This window comes from Mytilus trossulus, chromosome 5 (genome assembly GCF_036588685.1).
Source record: "Mytilus trossulus isolate FHL-02 chromosome 5, PNRI_Mtr1.1.1.hap1, whole genome shotgun sequence".
NCBI lineage: Eukaryota > Metazoa > Mollusca > Bivalvia > Mytilida > Mytilidae > Mytilus > Mytilus trossulus.
Window position 1 is genome coordinate 72,545,519 of NC_086377.1, and position 13,662 is coordinate 72,559,180.

The 13,662-nt window shown below is 32.3% G+C and overlaps 1 protein-coding gene across 4 annotated transcripts in view; it reads right to left on the reverse strand.

The window, feature by feature from the left end:
• Positions 1-11,616: 11,616 nt before the first annotated feature.
• The window catches only part of LOC134719147 (disintegrin and metalloproteinase domain-containing protein 10-like), a 48,823-nt gene continuing 46,777 nt past the window's right edge, over positions 11,617-13,662 (reverse strand). The window contains exon 18 of one of the 4 annotated variants that reach the window (XM_063582125.1): positions 11,617-13,059. In XM_063582125.1, the coding sequence (XP_063438195.1) occupies positions 12,922-13,059 (138 nt within the window). In that variant the 3' untranslated portion in view covers positions 11,617-12,921. The remainder of the gene's footprint in view (positions 13,060-13,662) is intronic. The other 3 variants (XM_063582126.1, XM_063582128.1, XM_063582127.1) reach the window with 3 other exon arrangements.

Genomic DNA, 13,662 nt, shown 5'->3' on the forward strand with positions numbered 1-13,662 from the left:
ATCTTATTTTCAGATCAAATATCTAAGTATGATTTATTTTCTTGCAATTTTCCCATTGAAGCACATGCACTATATGCAAAAGAAGTGGAAAGAATACTTTCATCCCTGTTATGGTATATGGCAGATATTACCTTAATATATACGCCATCGGAAATAATCAATATAAGGATGAAGCAGACATATTTTTGTCAGCAGTCTTCCGGACCTTCTATTAAAGACGTATGTAAATTCTACGTATGTGCCCCTTATTTGTTTTAACAAATTCCAATACCAACAGTACAAATTATGTCAAAGTACTGTCATAAATAATATCTATCATGACGCTGCGTCTGGATGGCTGATGACTGCTTCTCTTTTCTATAAGACAAAACAGTACATTAAAGCCTTATACATCGTCAGTTATTCCTTATCGAAATGTACTCCCGAAAAATTCTGCCAGATGATGATGTTTTCGGATATTCATTACCAGTTGCTAAAACTACAAACATTCCAGAAAAAAAGTTTGATTTGTTTACTGAAAATATTGGTAGTGGACGATATAAAATTTAAGATTAATTCTACGTTGATACCAGATGAACTTCAAATGACCGAAATGGATACATCGTGGACATTTCCATCTACAGCGTATGCTTACTTCCTTAATTTCATTTGTTATTATCATATCAATGATGTCAGACAATGCCAAGATTCCCTCCAAGGTTTACAACTGGTTATAAATGAAAGTTATTTAATGGGTTCTGAATTTTCTACAGGAGGAGCTTATTATCTGTTAGGCGTCGCTCTACAGTTATTAGGCGATAAGGAATCAGCAAGACACGCATTTTTACAATCAGTTATAAGAATATACCCTGACGAATTGAGCAATTCTGCTATAAAGAAACTTTTGTTAATAAGACAATTGTGATAATGGTGCTATTTTGTCTATTAGTGGGAGATATTATTGACATAATTGTGCAAATCGTGATACAAGCATGAAATTTGGTATAAAGGTTAACTAATTGATACTTATAAAAAATCCGCTGCTGGCCAGAAAAAATGATCATTTTTTCAAGATGGCCACCACACATTTTGAAAATGGCGTCATAACAAATTATCCAATATTTGTTAATCCTTTGAAAGGTGTGTTAAATGTAAAATCCATTGTTAGATTTGATAAAAAGAAAATGACAGTTTATAAATAACGACTAGACAATACATTAATGAAACTTAAGGTGACTTCCGGTTTCAAAATGTCGACTAACAAGTCAAAAAAATCGTTTTTTTTTACTTTCAAGCAATTTTACAAGGGATTTTTATCCTTAAAAGATGTGTTATGTATAATTCAATGTAAGATATGATAAAACGTAGTACGACAAATCAACACATAACTGAAGAAACATAGTGGTTTCCGGTTCCAAGTTAGATGCAAATACGTAAAAAATATTTTAATAATTTTCATTAACTTAACAAGTAATAACACAAGCATGAAATACAAGCATGAAATTTGGTAAACAGGTGGACTAAACGACAATTAAAAAATATCAGGTGCTCGCCATAAAAAAATTCAATTTTTTCAGATGGCCACCGATCATTTTGCAAATGGCGTCATATCCAGTTGTAAATTTTTGAAAGTTGTGTTATAGCTATTATCCAATGTAAGGTTTTATTAAGCGTAAATTACAGTTCCTTAAGTGCGAAAAAACAACACATAAATGACAAAAAAAGTGATTTAAATGGCGGCAAAACTTTTGAAAATGATTTTTTTTTTTTAATTTTCATCAACTTAACAAGTGATATCACATTCTTTGTTAAGATTAAATGTCTAGTTTTGTTAGAAAGACAGGTTCGTTATCTTAAAATTATCGGACAGTAGCTAATAACAAAATGCGTACAAGGAAGGACAGAACGGTAGCATTGACAGTCACCAACACAACTGGATTTTTCGCCTCCTCATTTCAAAAGTTCCCGACAGGAGGATGCAACTTTAACGGTAGCCGAAGAAGTCCTCGATTTTTTTCTTTCGTCCAACCCCAGTGTTCATGAATTGGTACATAAATCAGTCTGAGCCCAAACTTATCCTCCTTGATACGCTGCTCTTCGGATGTGCTCCGAAAAAAAACTCTTGTAGGCGGAACTTCATCACAATGCCGCTGCTTCCTGGGTAAAAATTTACATCGTGCCTCGTTAACAGCAAATAGTGATGCTAATCTGTCATACATGATGCAAACACATGCTTCTTGTATGTCCTTGTATGTGTCTTTATACTTCAGCAAAGAAATAAAAAGTAAAATCACAAAAATAATTAACTCAGAGGAAAATCAATTAGGAAAGTCCATAATCACATGGCAAAATCAAATAACAAAACGCATCAAAAACGAATGGACAAAAACTGTCATATTCCTGACTTGGTACGTCACTTACATGTTGAAATACTTCCTATGTCATCCAAACTGACCATTTCCCTTAGTGTCACATGCACTGAATGTATGAATGAAAGAACAAGTAGCTACACGAGGACCAAACGCATTTGATATATCACGTACAGGAAGCCATCAAAAGTCTTCATTCCTGCCAAAACCTATTCACAGTTTGTTCCACCATATTTTTGGAGTGCTGCAATTCTTAATACTACTACATCTGTATCGGTGCTACCTTAAATTACCGTCCTACAACAATTTTCAAAATCAGGCCGAACATGGACAAACATTCGTATATCTGGTTCTCCATGCTCACAAGGGGTAGCTGGAATGTATCCTCATTAGTCTCTACTGAAGCATTTCTGTCGGCAAGACACTTGAAAAATTTTGTTTCGATGTCATCTTCATAGAGAAAACTACTCCAGAACCCAACTTTTCACATTCAACTTCTCACATCTATCCTTTCAATAATTCATTTAGTAAATCTAACACAATATCTACTCTTGAATACTTATCGATGCAAGATTTTATTTAAGGCCGTATAACACAATTGCAAAATATTGATTCCCTACAAGGTGGCCTGGAATTAATCATTGCTGCTCTATCAACGATAAATGCGTCATAATTTGGATCTGCACATTACAAAATGCTTCAAGTTTATCCATTTGCACCGATTTAATACCACTGTTTAAAATGACATCCGAAGACAAAAACGGAGGAGCAGTTTGTCTTTATGGATTAAGAAATACTCCAAATCAATTTGTCCACTGCGACAAAAAATAAAAGTCTAGAAAAGATATCTAAGAGCTCTAGCTTTGTTTTTTACAAAAACGTTTACAGTTTTATTTTACCGACACAATAGGAGATGTTCTTTTTAATCTGGTTATAAGAAACCGGTTCTCCTTCGTTTTGTATTTGCTTCAAACGATCTTCAAATTATTTGCCTAAAAGTTTGATCTTTTTAAAGAAACCCTTGTGTGTTCATTAAGTCGTTCATCTGTTATAGAATGCCTCAAACCACTAGATCTTGCAAATTTATCTGATAGTCTACTGACTTCTGGTCTAGCTACCATCAATACGTCTTAATGAGGTCTTCGATTAAACCTATGACAATACATCGCCCTTTACAGTTGCATTATTCTGTTTTTGTCTGATCAATTGTGTTATAAGAAAAATATTTTCTGGTCTTACGTACGGTAAAATTATCATTTTCAAAATCAATTGCCACCTGTGTGTGACTTAAGAGAAGGGAAGCCATATCTCGCAGAAGGTCGGTCGCGATCTAGACCTAAACATTCTAAATGAATACAGTATCATGCTTTATATGAACTGTTTGTACAAAATCTGACTCATGAAATTAGCATACTACCAAATTCACAAGAAGTTCTTATTTTATAATTGAACGCCAGGAATTGAACTGTGGTAGAGATGACTATATTTTCTTACGCCAGTCTATCAAATCATTGAACGTCACAGAGTCATGACATGATTATAATTTCTGTATTTAGCTTTCTTAAGCGGACATATACCTTTCAAGCTAAAACACATAGAGTTATATGATGCGCGTGTCTAATCCTAGGTACATTTGAACATACATACAAGAATATGCCGTTCTAGGTGTTGCAATAATGGTTTAAGTGAGGACACATGACACATGTGTCCATCTACCTTCACGTAATATATCACCCAGAATTTTATAACGAGTCATTTCAATGTGAAATCAACCTTACATGACTATAAACTTATCTTCTCTATACAAATCAGGCAATTCCCACTGAATATCCATTACCATAAGTGGCTGATCTGCCGTTACTATTGATGTTTGTTTTCTCTTTTTTACCACATTTTCCGTCTTATTCATCAAATACCTGATCATTGCAACTGAATTGGCTTGTTTTTAAACAGTGGCATCATAGATTTTACACTTACTTGCTTTTTAGAGTAATGAGATGAACTACGATTTATACCAGTTTGCCCTGGTAGTGCATACAAATCACTCATTATGTCTATAAATAGTTTGAGCATGCGCAAAATTGTTAAACCATGTATGAAAAATGTTATCAAACCAAATCATAATATCATTAAAAAACCCAAATCACTTATTTTATAGTAAATAGTTAAAATATTTTTTAATGAATTTTGTTACATTTTCGCGCATGCGTAAACCCTGTAAGTGTCAAATACTCATGTCTAGTGAATTATTCACATGTAAAGAAGGTAGCTACCAGAGATGACAGCTGTTTTTCACTAAAAGAAGGTAAACGAAAAGTGTTCCAGAAAAATCAGTATTTTCAAACTGAAAAAAAAACCAGCCACTTTAGAAAACGGCGGTGGCCATCTTGAAAAAATTATTTTTTTAATGACCAGCAGTTGTTTCTTTAAAAGTATATAATAATAATGCTTTGTGGTAATTTCCATGCTTGTATCATCATTTGCACAATTCCCTCTATTTTGCCTGCTAATATCTTCCACTATATTGGGAAGACAGAGCATGAACGTTGTTGAGCAACATGAATAACAAACAATATATAAATATATCAATATTGATTTAATTCCATTACTACTTTTTTGTGAAAGGCGCTTTGAATAAACAGATATTGTTTGCTTTTTTGTTTCTTTTGGTTTTTTTTTATCTGGTTTTTCTTTTTTGTCATGGTGTTTACAGTATGTTCCGACAGTGTACGCGTCTCCTGATATGCATTATTCAATAAAACACTCAATTGCAAAGCTTGGAAAATCAGACCACCTTTGTAAAATACTTTCTTTATTCGTTTAATGAATAAAAAATGGAAAATGGTGAATTTATTCGAAAATCTTAAGTTTACTGAATAAACGAATCCGGAGAACAGCCCGACAAAAGAGTATAAATAGTCCAATGCAAGCATTTGGTCTTCCATTCAGCAAGAAAATCCAGCACTCGTCTTTCCTTTTTGCTAATGTACTAATTTGGCTTTATAACTTTTGATATGAGCGTCACTGATGAGTCTTATGTAGACGAAACGTGCGTATTGCGTACTAAATTATAATCCTGGTACCTTTGATAACTATTTACACCACTAAATCCATGCCACTGCTGGTGGACGTTTCGTCCCCGAGGGTATCACCTGCCCAGTAGTCAGCACTTCGGTGTTGACATGAATATCAATAATGTGGTCATTTTTATAAATTTTCTGTTTACAAAACTTTGATTTTTTCGAAAAACTAAGGATTTTCTTATCACAGGTATATATTACCTTAGCCGTATTTGGCTCCCTTATGCTCTCAAGCTGTACTTATTTGACTTTATAAATTTAGATAGGAGCGTCACTAGTGAGTCTTATGTAGACGAAAAGCGCGTATGGTGTACTAAATTATAATCCTGGTACCTTTGATAACTATTGTTTAAAGGTCATTTTTTTTTTTTTTTTGGTTTACATATTTGTTTGCTGTCTAATAATGATTAAGACTATAACGCACATGTTGACCGCTGTACATCTAGTTGTGACATTTTCTATCTAATGTATCTGTTTGTTTTGTTTACACATTGTTAATTATATAATTGAATTTAATGCAATTGCGTTCAAGTGAGAAGGGAATGATTGTAGCAAGTCAGGAATATGACATTTGTTATCCATTCGTTTAAGTGTTTACGCTTTTAATTTTGCCATTTGGTTAGGGACTTTCTGCTTTGAATTTATCTCTGTATTATTAAAATATTACTTTTCCATCAATAGATATGAGTTTGAAAATTGTATTAATTTCTATCAAGACATGTCTTTGAAAATGGCTTATAATAAAACTTTGATAAAAAAAGATACCAAAGCCATATTATTGCATGACGCTACGATTCAGTGGTTGTCTGTCTGAGCTGAACACGTGATTCAGTGGTTGTCTCTCTTAGCTGAACATGTGATTAAATGGTTGTCTGTCTTAGCTGACAATGTGATTCAGTGGTTGTCTGTCTTAACTGAACATGTGATTTAGTGGTTGTCTGTCTTAGCTGAACATGTGATTAAATGGTTGTCTGTCTTAGCTGAAAATGTGATTCAGTGGTTGTCTGTCTTAACTGAACATGTGATTTAGTGGTTGTCTGTCTTAGCTGAACATGTGATTTAGTGGTTGTCTGTGTCAGCTGAACATAAGATTTAGTGGTTGTCTGTCTTAGTTGAACATGTGATTCAGTGGTTGTCTTTGTTTGCTGAACATGAGATTCAGTGGTTGTCTTGTTTGCTAAATATTTGATTCAGTGGTTGTCTTTGTTTTGTTTGCTGATCATGTGCGATTTGTTGGTTGTCTGTGTAAGCTGAACATGAAATTCGGTGGTTGTCTATGTTAGCTGAACATGTGATGCAGTGGTTGTCTTGTTTGCTAAATATTTGATTCAGTGGTTGTCTTTGTTTGCTGATCATGTGTGATTTGTTGGTTATTTGTGTTAGCTGAACATATGATTCAGTGGTTGTCTGTGTTAGCAGAACATGTGATTCAGTGGTTGCTGTTGTTAGCTGAACATGTGGTTCAGTGGTTGTCTTTGAGACCTGAACATATGATTCAGTGGTTGTTTTTGTTAGCTGAACATGTGATTTAGTGGTTGTCTGTGTTAGCTGAACATGTGATTCAGTGGTTGTCTTTGTTTGCTGAACATGTAATTCAGTGGTTGTCTGTGTTAGCTGAACATGTGATTCAGTGGTTGTCTGTGTTTGCTGTACATGTGATTCAGTGGTTGTTTTTGTTAGCTGAACATGTGATTCAGTGGTTGTCTGTGTTAGCTGAACATGTGATTCAGTGGTTGTTGTTGTTAGCATAACATGTGATTCAGTGGTTCATTGTGTTAGCTGAACATGTGATTCAGTGGTTCATTGTGTTAGCTGAACATGATTCAGTGGTTCACTGTGTTAGCTGAACATGTGATTCAGTGGTTCACTGTGTTAGCTGTACATGTGATTCATTGGTTGCTGTTGTTAGCTGAACATGTGATTCAGTGGTTGTGGTTGTTAGTTGAACATGTGATTCAGTGGTTGCTGTTGTTAGCTGAACATGTGATTCAGTGGTTGCTGTTGTTAGTTGAACATGTGATTCAGTGGTTGCTGTTGTTAGCTGAACATGTGATTCAGTGCTTGCTGTTGTTAGCTGAAGATGTGGTTCAGTGGTTGTTGTTGTAAGCTGAACATGTGGTTCAGTGGTTGCTGTTGTTACCTGAACATGTGGTCACTGATTGTTTTTGATTACTGAACATGTGGTTTAGTGATTGTCTTTGATTCCTGCATATGTGTTGATCAATTGGATGTCTGTGTTTGCTGAACAAGTGATTCAGTGGTTGTCTTTCTTTGTTGAACATGTGATTCAGTGGTTGCTGTTGTTAGCTGAACATGTTACTCAGTGGTTGTCTTTGTTTGCTGTCATAAATCAGGCAACTGACAAATATAATACATCCCCATGTTAAAATGAGCATAGAGCAAAACATGAAGGAACTAGATACCATTGAGATGGGAGCCATCTCTGTGGGCCCCGCTGTCAATAACGTTGGGTAAATAAGTTGTATGGATAATCTGATATGAAGCATTATTTAAAGTTTTTACATAGCCTCATGTGTAATTTTATTCTAAGATTTTAAGTTAAAACTGATAAATATTCTGAACTTACTTTCATAGTATAATAGTGATATGACTGCATGATGTGAACTCATTGTTGACTACTCTAAGGTGACTTCTGGATATATGGATTGATGTTTGAACAATATGTTTAAAGGTGCTGCCCAATTGATATTTGTCACATATTTTTAGAATTATGATTTCAATATAGTATGACCCACCAAGTATAAAGTATGAAATATTAACGGTTCTCGAGAGGTAGAGCGGACACAATTTGTTAAGAACACAAACGGATGGACAGACCGACGGACTGACCTTTGACCTAGGATGCATACATTATGACACATTCTCTGGTGTTGGTTAATATACATGTTAAGTTGAAAATGTTTGTCAGGTATAAAGTATGAAATAATAACAGCTGTCCTCTCAAAATATAGTGTGGATCAAATTTGTTAGTGATGGACAGACCAACAGACAGACAGACCTTTGACCTAGGAAGTTGTACATACATCATGACACACCCTCTGGTGTTGGTTAAAATGGATGTCAAGTATAAACTTTGAAATCATAACTGTTATCTAGATATGGAGCGGACACGATCTTCACCACAGGACACCGGGTTGTCAACTGAAACCAAAGTTTTTGACCTTGACCTTTGACCTAGGAAGTTTTACATACATCATGACACGCCCTCTGGTGGTGGTTAATAAACATGTAAAGTATAAAGTATGAAATCATAATGGTTCTCTCGATATGGAGCGGACACAAAGTTAGTGTTACGGACGGACGGACGGACTGATCACTAAAGGGCGACCCGCCTAAAGGCGGGGCCCTAATTATTTCGATTCAAATAACACAATTTAGTGTCTTTGTCATAAATCAGGCAATTAGTTTTCTTGATTACATTGTTTCACATTTTGTTTTGTCTAGCCCATTTTAGAACTGTTTATACTGTATTGAGTTTGCTTATTGTTGAAGGCTTCTGGTGGCCTATAGTGAATCTACCTCATACAGACTTTTGTGGTTAACTATCTTATTGGCAATTCTAGGCCAATATATCAAAAGATGTATTGTAACCAAATATAAAGAAACAAAAGTCTATAAAATGATACTTTATTTTCATAAATTACTTAATTTTATATTATGACCATTTTATGTACAAAATTTAATGATTTAAAAACCCCAAAATACACATATATTATGAAAAATGTGTAAAATTACATATAAAATTAAAGTTAAATATTTACAAAAATAAAGTTTGCATAAAATGAATGGACTGTAGATGTGAACAATATTACCTCCCCTTTTTTCCCGCCCCCCCCCCCTTTTTAGCAGAGAAATTGGATCATAAAATAGGAGAGTTCACAAAAGATGAAACACCAATATTTAGGAGTTGTAAAAACCTTGTACCGTGAAAACTTACTTTCAATAATTGTTTTCCGATAGGCACAAAACATGAAGGAATTACAACTCTGAAAACAACTGGATAGGGGAGGTAACTCTAAACCAGGTTTTTTTTTTTGAAGAACATTTTCCAAATACAAGATATAGTTTCATTTAGGTGAGCAAGTAATTTTACAAGCAGGAACATTTATAGAAAAATACACAATAAAGAAACAAAATAACAAGTTTGTTGAAACCACATAATAAATTTGTAAACAGATAAACATTAAAAAATAAATACAATGAAATCTGAATATTATATACTATAAAATGGACATTTTCTTAAATACGTCTTTAAGGGGAGGCTTTTCCTCATGTACCATTCAAAAGAAAAATACCTATATGGTTTCTATAAAAATGATCCTAAATTCCCCCACGAAAACATCCCCAAACTTGAATGGAATAGCCCTTAAATATCTTTTATAAAAATCCCTGTTATCTGACAATAAGCTTGTAATATATCATCTAACCTAGCCTTACCGTCATAAAACTTTTGAACAAGATTTTTTTTCTCAGACTCAAGAATCAACCAATCAAAATACTGGATTTTGTGTTTAGAACATAATTTTTGTGCTCCGAGCACTGAGCAAAGTTTGATGACTTCAACCCCAAGCTTATTTGCAATGATACAATTAACCCATATTTCTATGTCTTCATTTGTTTAAATGGAGCAAAGTCATTGTTTTTGAACTTTTAAACCTGAAAAACATTTCAACGATACCTACAACAGGAATTGCACTATGACATTATGAAAGTAATTTTCAAAAAAAGTTTTTTTTCAAAAGGAGAAAAAAGTATATTTTACATTATGACAAGGGAAAAAATTCATTGTTCAGTCACTAAATGTTATCAGTTATAAACGAGTCAAAGGTCATGTTATGTTTTTTTCAAATATTTTTTTTTTTGCAAATCAAATATATGCAAAGTGTGCCAGAGAAATATTAAGCTGATACACCCTCCAATCTTGATCTCCCAAGAACATCAAATTATATTTTAAAATGTTGGCTTATTGAAGAAAAAAAACCCACTTATATTGCACTAACATTTAGGGATATTGTTCCTTGTAGTTTTGTGCAATAGGATATTTAAAATTTGTTATATAAATATTTTAAGACAAAATCTCTAATTTTTTGTTCCTTTGTAACAGAACAGACTCAATCTTCGTTAACCAATAAACATATATCTATAAAAAAAAGGGAGAAAGATAAAATACAAAATAACGAAATTTCTAGCAGTTATTTTAAGGATCTTCGCAACTTTTTTTTTTAACTTTTGTCAGATATTCAGAATCCTTTGGTTTATCCACGTCTTTCTATAATTTTATAACATATCAATTTAAGAGGCTGTCCAAGTAAACATCAAGCATTCCTATGATATGGGTGGCACAATATAATTCTTTTCCCAGTGATTTTTTGGTTCCAATGCAATGTTTATATCATACAAAGATATTTTTGAATCAACAGTGGATGGCTCAGAAAATAATTTTAAAGTTCACTAACAATGCAACAAATTTTTTACAAAATGAAGAGTTATCTCCCTTTTTCAATGAATTTTCAGTGCCTTCTAAGTATTTTTTTTTCTTTTATTGTTACTGTTAATATAAAAACACAATTTAATTTTGAGAAAGATCGAATTTGTGATATGAAATAAATGAAAAAATTTTGAAAACAAAATATGTCATGTGCCATCCACTGCCTGGTTTTTCCATGGACACCCATCCTCTTAAAAAGCCAATTTTTAAAATCATATAAAATTCTTGTTATATTTTCATAGTTTTTGAAAGAAAAAACGTGCAAATGATATATATATGAAAAATCTAGAGAGTCATTTCCCATCAAATTTTCTATTGATTATTATTTTAAAAACAAGGGCACAGTGTTGTATCCTTTCATTTTAATTCTACTTTTAAAGTTCCTTTTTTTCTACTATTTCAATTTATTAGTCTTTTAAAAATTTTATTATTTTAAAACCGAGGAGTGTACATCCTTAAGATGAATTTGGTGTGACAAAACTGATTCATTACAATACAAGGTTAATCTCAAGGTCACACCATTCTCCAGGTCAAAATATTCTCTAACCACACATAACCGTCATCCAAAAAAAACCATATTTCATAAAATAACAATAACAGCACTGATAATAATCTCACATTTTAATGGTTAGGTTAATATTTCCATTATATTCAAGGTGGGCTTTGATCATTGTTCCTTAACAATACAATGGGATTAAAACATTTGACTGATTTTACAGAGTTATCTCCCTGTGGTGTCAAGTACCACCTTACACATGTTACATATGGTATCATCTCTGTACTATTTAGAATTTCTTAATTATTTCATTCTAGTTGACCTAATATCTAAAAGCACTTTTAGGCAATTATTTTTAGAAAGTATAATTTTTTTAGTAATATGTTAACACAAAGATATGTCTCTCTTGGTAATTGTTTAGTAATAATGCAAATATTGAATCCTAAAGACAATATTTAAACATGTAAACAAAGCGAAACATTTAAAGTCATTGAACCATGAATAATGTCATGAATGTGCAGGAATATATAACCTCCATGAAAATTTTAAAACTAAGTAAATATTTCAGATTTAAATTTTCTTTGACATGTACCAGGTTTAGAAGAGATAACAATTAAAATATTTATTATGGATGTTGTAAACTGATATTGAAAATATATGTTTTTAACATGCAATGTCAAAAACTTAATTAATATATAATTTGTGACCTTTTATCCTAATTTTAAGACAAATGTAATACTGTGGATTCATTTATTTTGGTGGATATCAATTTTCGTTGATTGAGAAAAAATGCCTTAAGTGGATATTAGATTTTGTGATTTTTTTTTCAGGTCTACATACTTCATTCAATATTTAAATTCATGATTCAACTAGACTATAAAGAATCCATGAAAATTGGTATCCTACAAATAATAATGAATCCACATTGGTATGAAGAACAGCAATCTCCTTTTAAACATTTCTAATCATAACAAATGTCTGAATTTAACATTACTTAATCAAATTAAAGATTAAATAGAGACTTTAAGCCCAGTGTGAAATTGTAGCATTTTTTTTGTTTTGCAAAATTTAAAAGAATTTTTTATTTAATTTTAATTATCTATCATATACTGTAACAATAATAATAATATGAATATTCATAACGACATAATTCTATTACATGAATATTGATAACGAAATAGTTCTATTACATGAATATTAGTTAGTATTAATTTGAATGACAATATTTGGTTATGATTATTCATAACCACTAAATACAATCATATGAATATTAATTAGTATTTATTTGAATGACAACGTTTGGTTTTGAATATTCATAACCACTTACTGATAGCACATGAATATTCATTAGCATTAATTTGAATGACAACGTTTGGTTATGAATATCCATAACCACTTACTTATATCACATGAATATTCATTGTAACTAATTTGAATGACAATGTTTTGTTTCTAATGGCTGAAAGAGATATAATTTTACTATGGCATCTATACTCTTGCATCTCTGCCTTTCTTGCCGGGGCTCTTGCCAGGACTTTTGCCCCTACCACCTTTGCCATGTTTAGGATGAGGCTTGCTAGAGGAGGAGGCTGATGATGAGTATGGTGGAGGGGGTCCCATGGGAGACTGAAAAAGAAAATGTAATCAATTTACATGTATTTACATATGATTTTTAAATTTTACAAACAATAACAATGAAAGTTCTTTTTTTTTTGTCGTTTCTATCATCTGCACAAGTTTGGACAGGATGAAACTGGTTTGTAACCCTGGACCACAAAGATAGTTTCTATTAGACATGCTTACAAAGATGTCATTATTAGTTTAGTTTTTCTGTTTCCGTAATATATTTTCTCAGCATAAAATTCATAATTTTAATGTAGAGACAGCTGTATATGTCACATGACATAAATTCTTTTCATATTTCAAATTTACCTCTAATTGTGTTGAAAGCATTTCCATTAAAAATATACACTTTTTTTTTTAAATCAACAAATTACCTTTAATTATTGATAAACAACTGACTCTAGTCAATTACAACTAGCTTAAATCTATAAACAAATAACTTCAATTTGCCATTTCAGAATTTAAAGCATCATGGGTAATTTCATTGTTCGTACCCCAAAATGAAAATAACGTCACATCATTGGTTAAATTTCCATTGTTTATTGCATTTTTAACCAATCAGGACGTTTTGGTGTTCACTTTTGAAAATATTACCCAGGATGCATT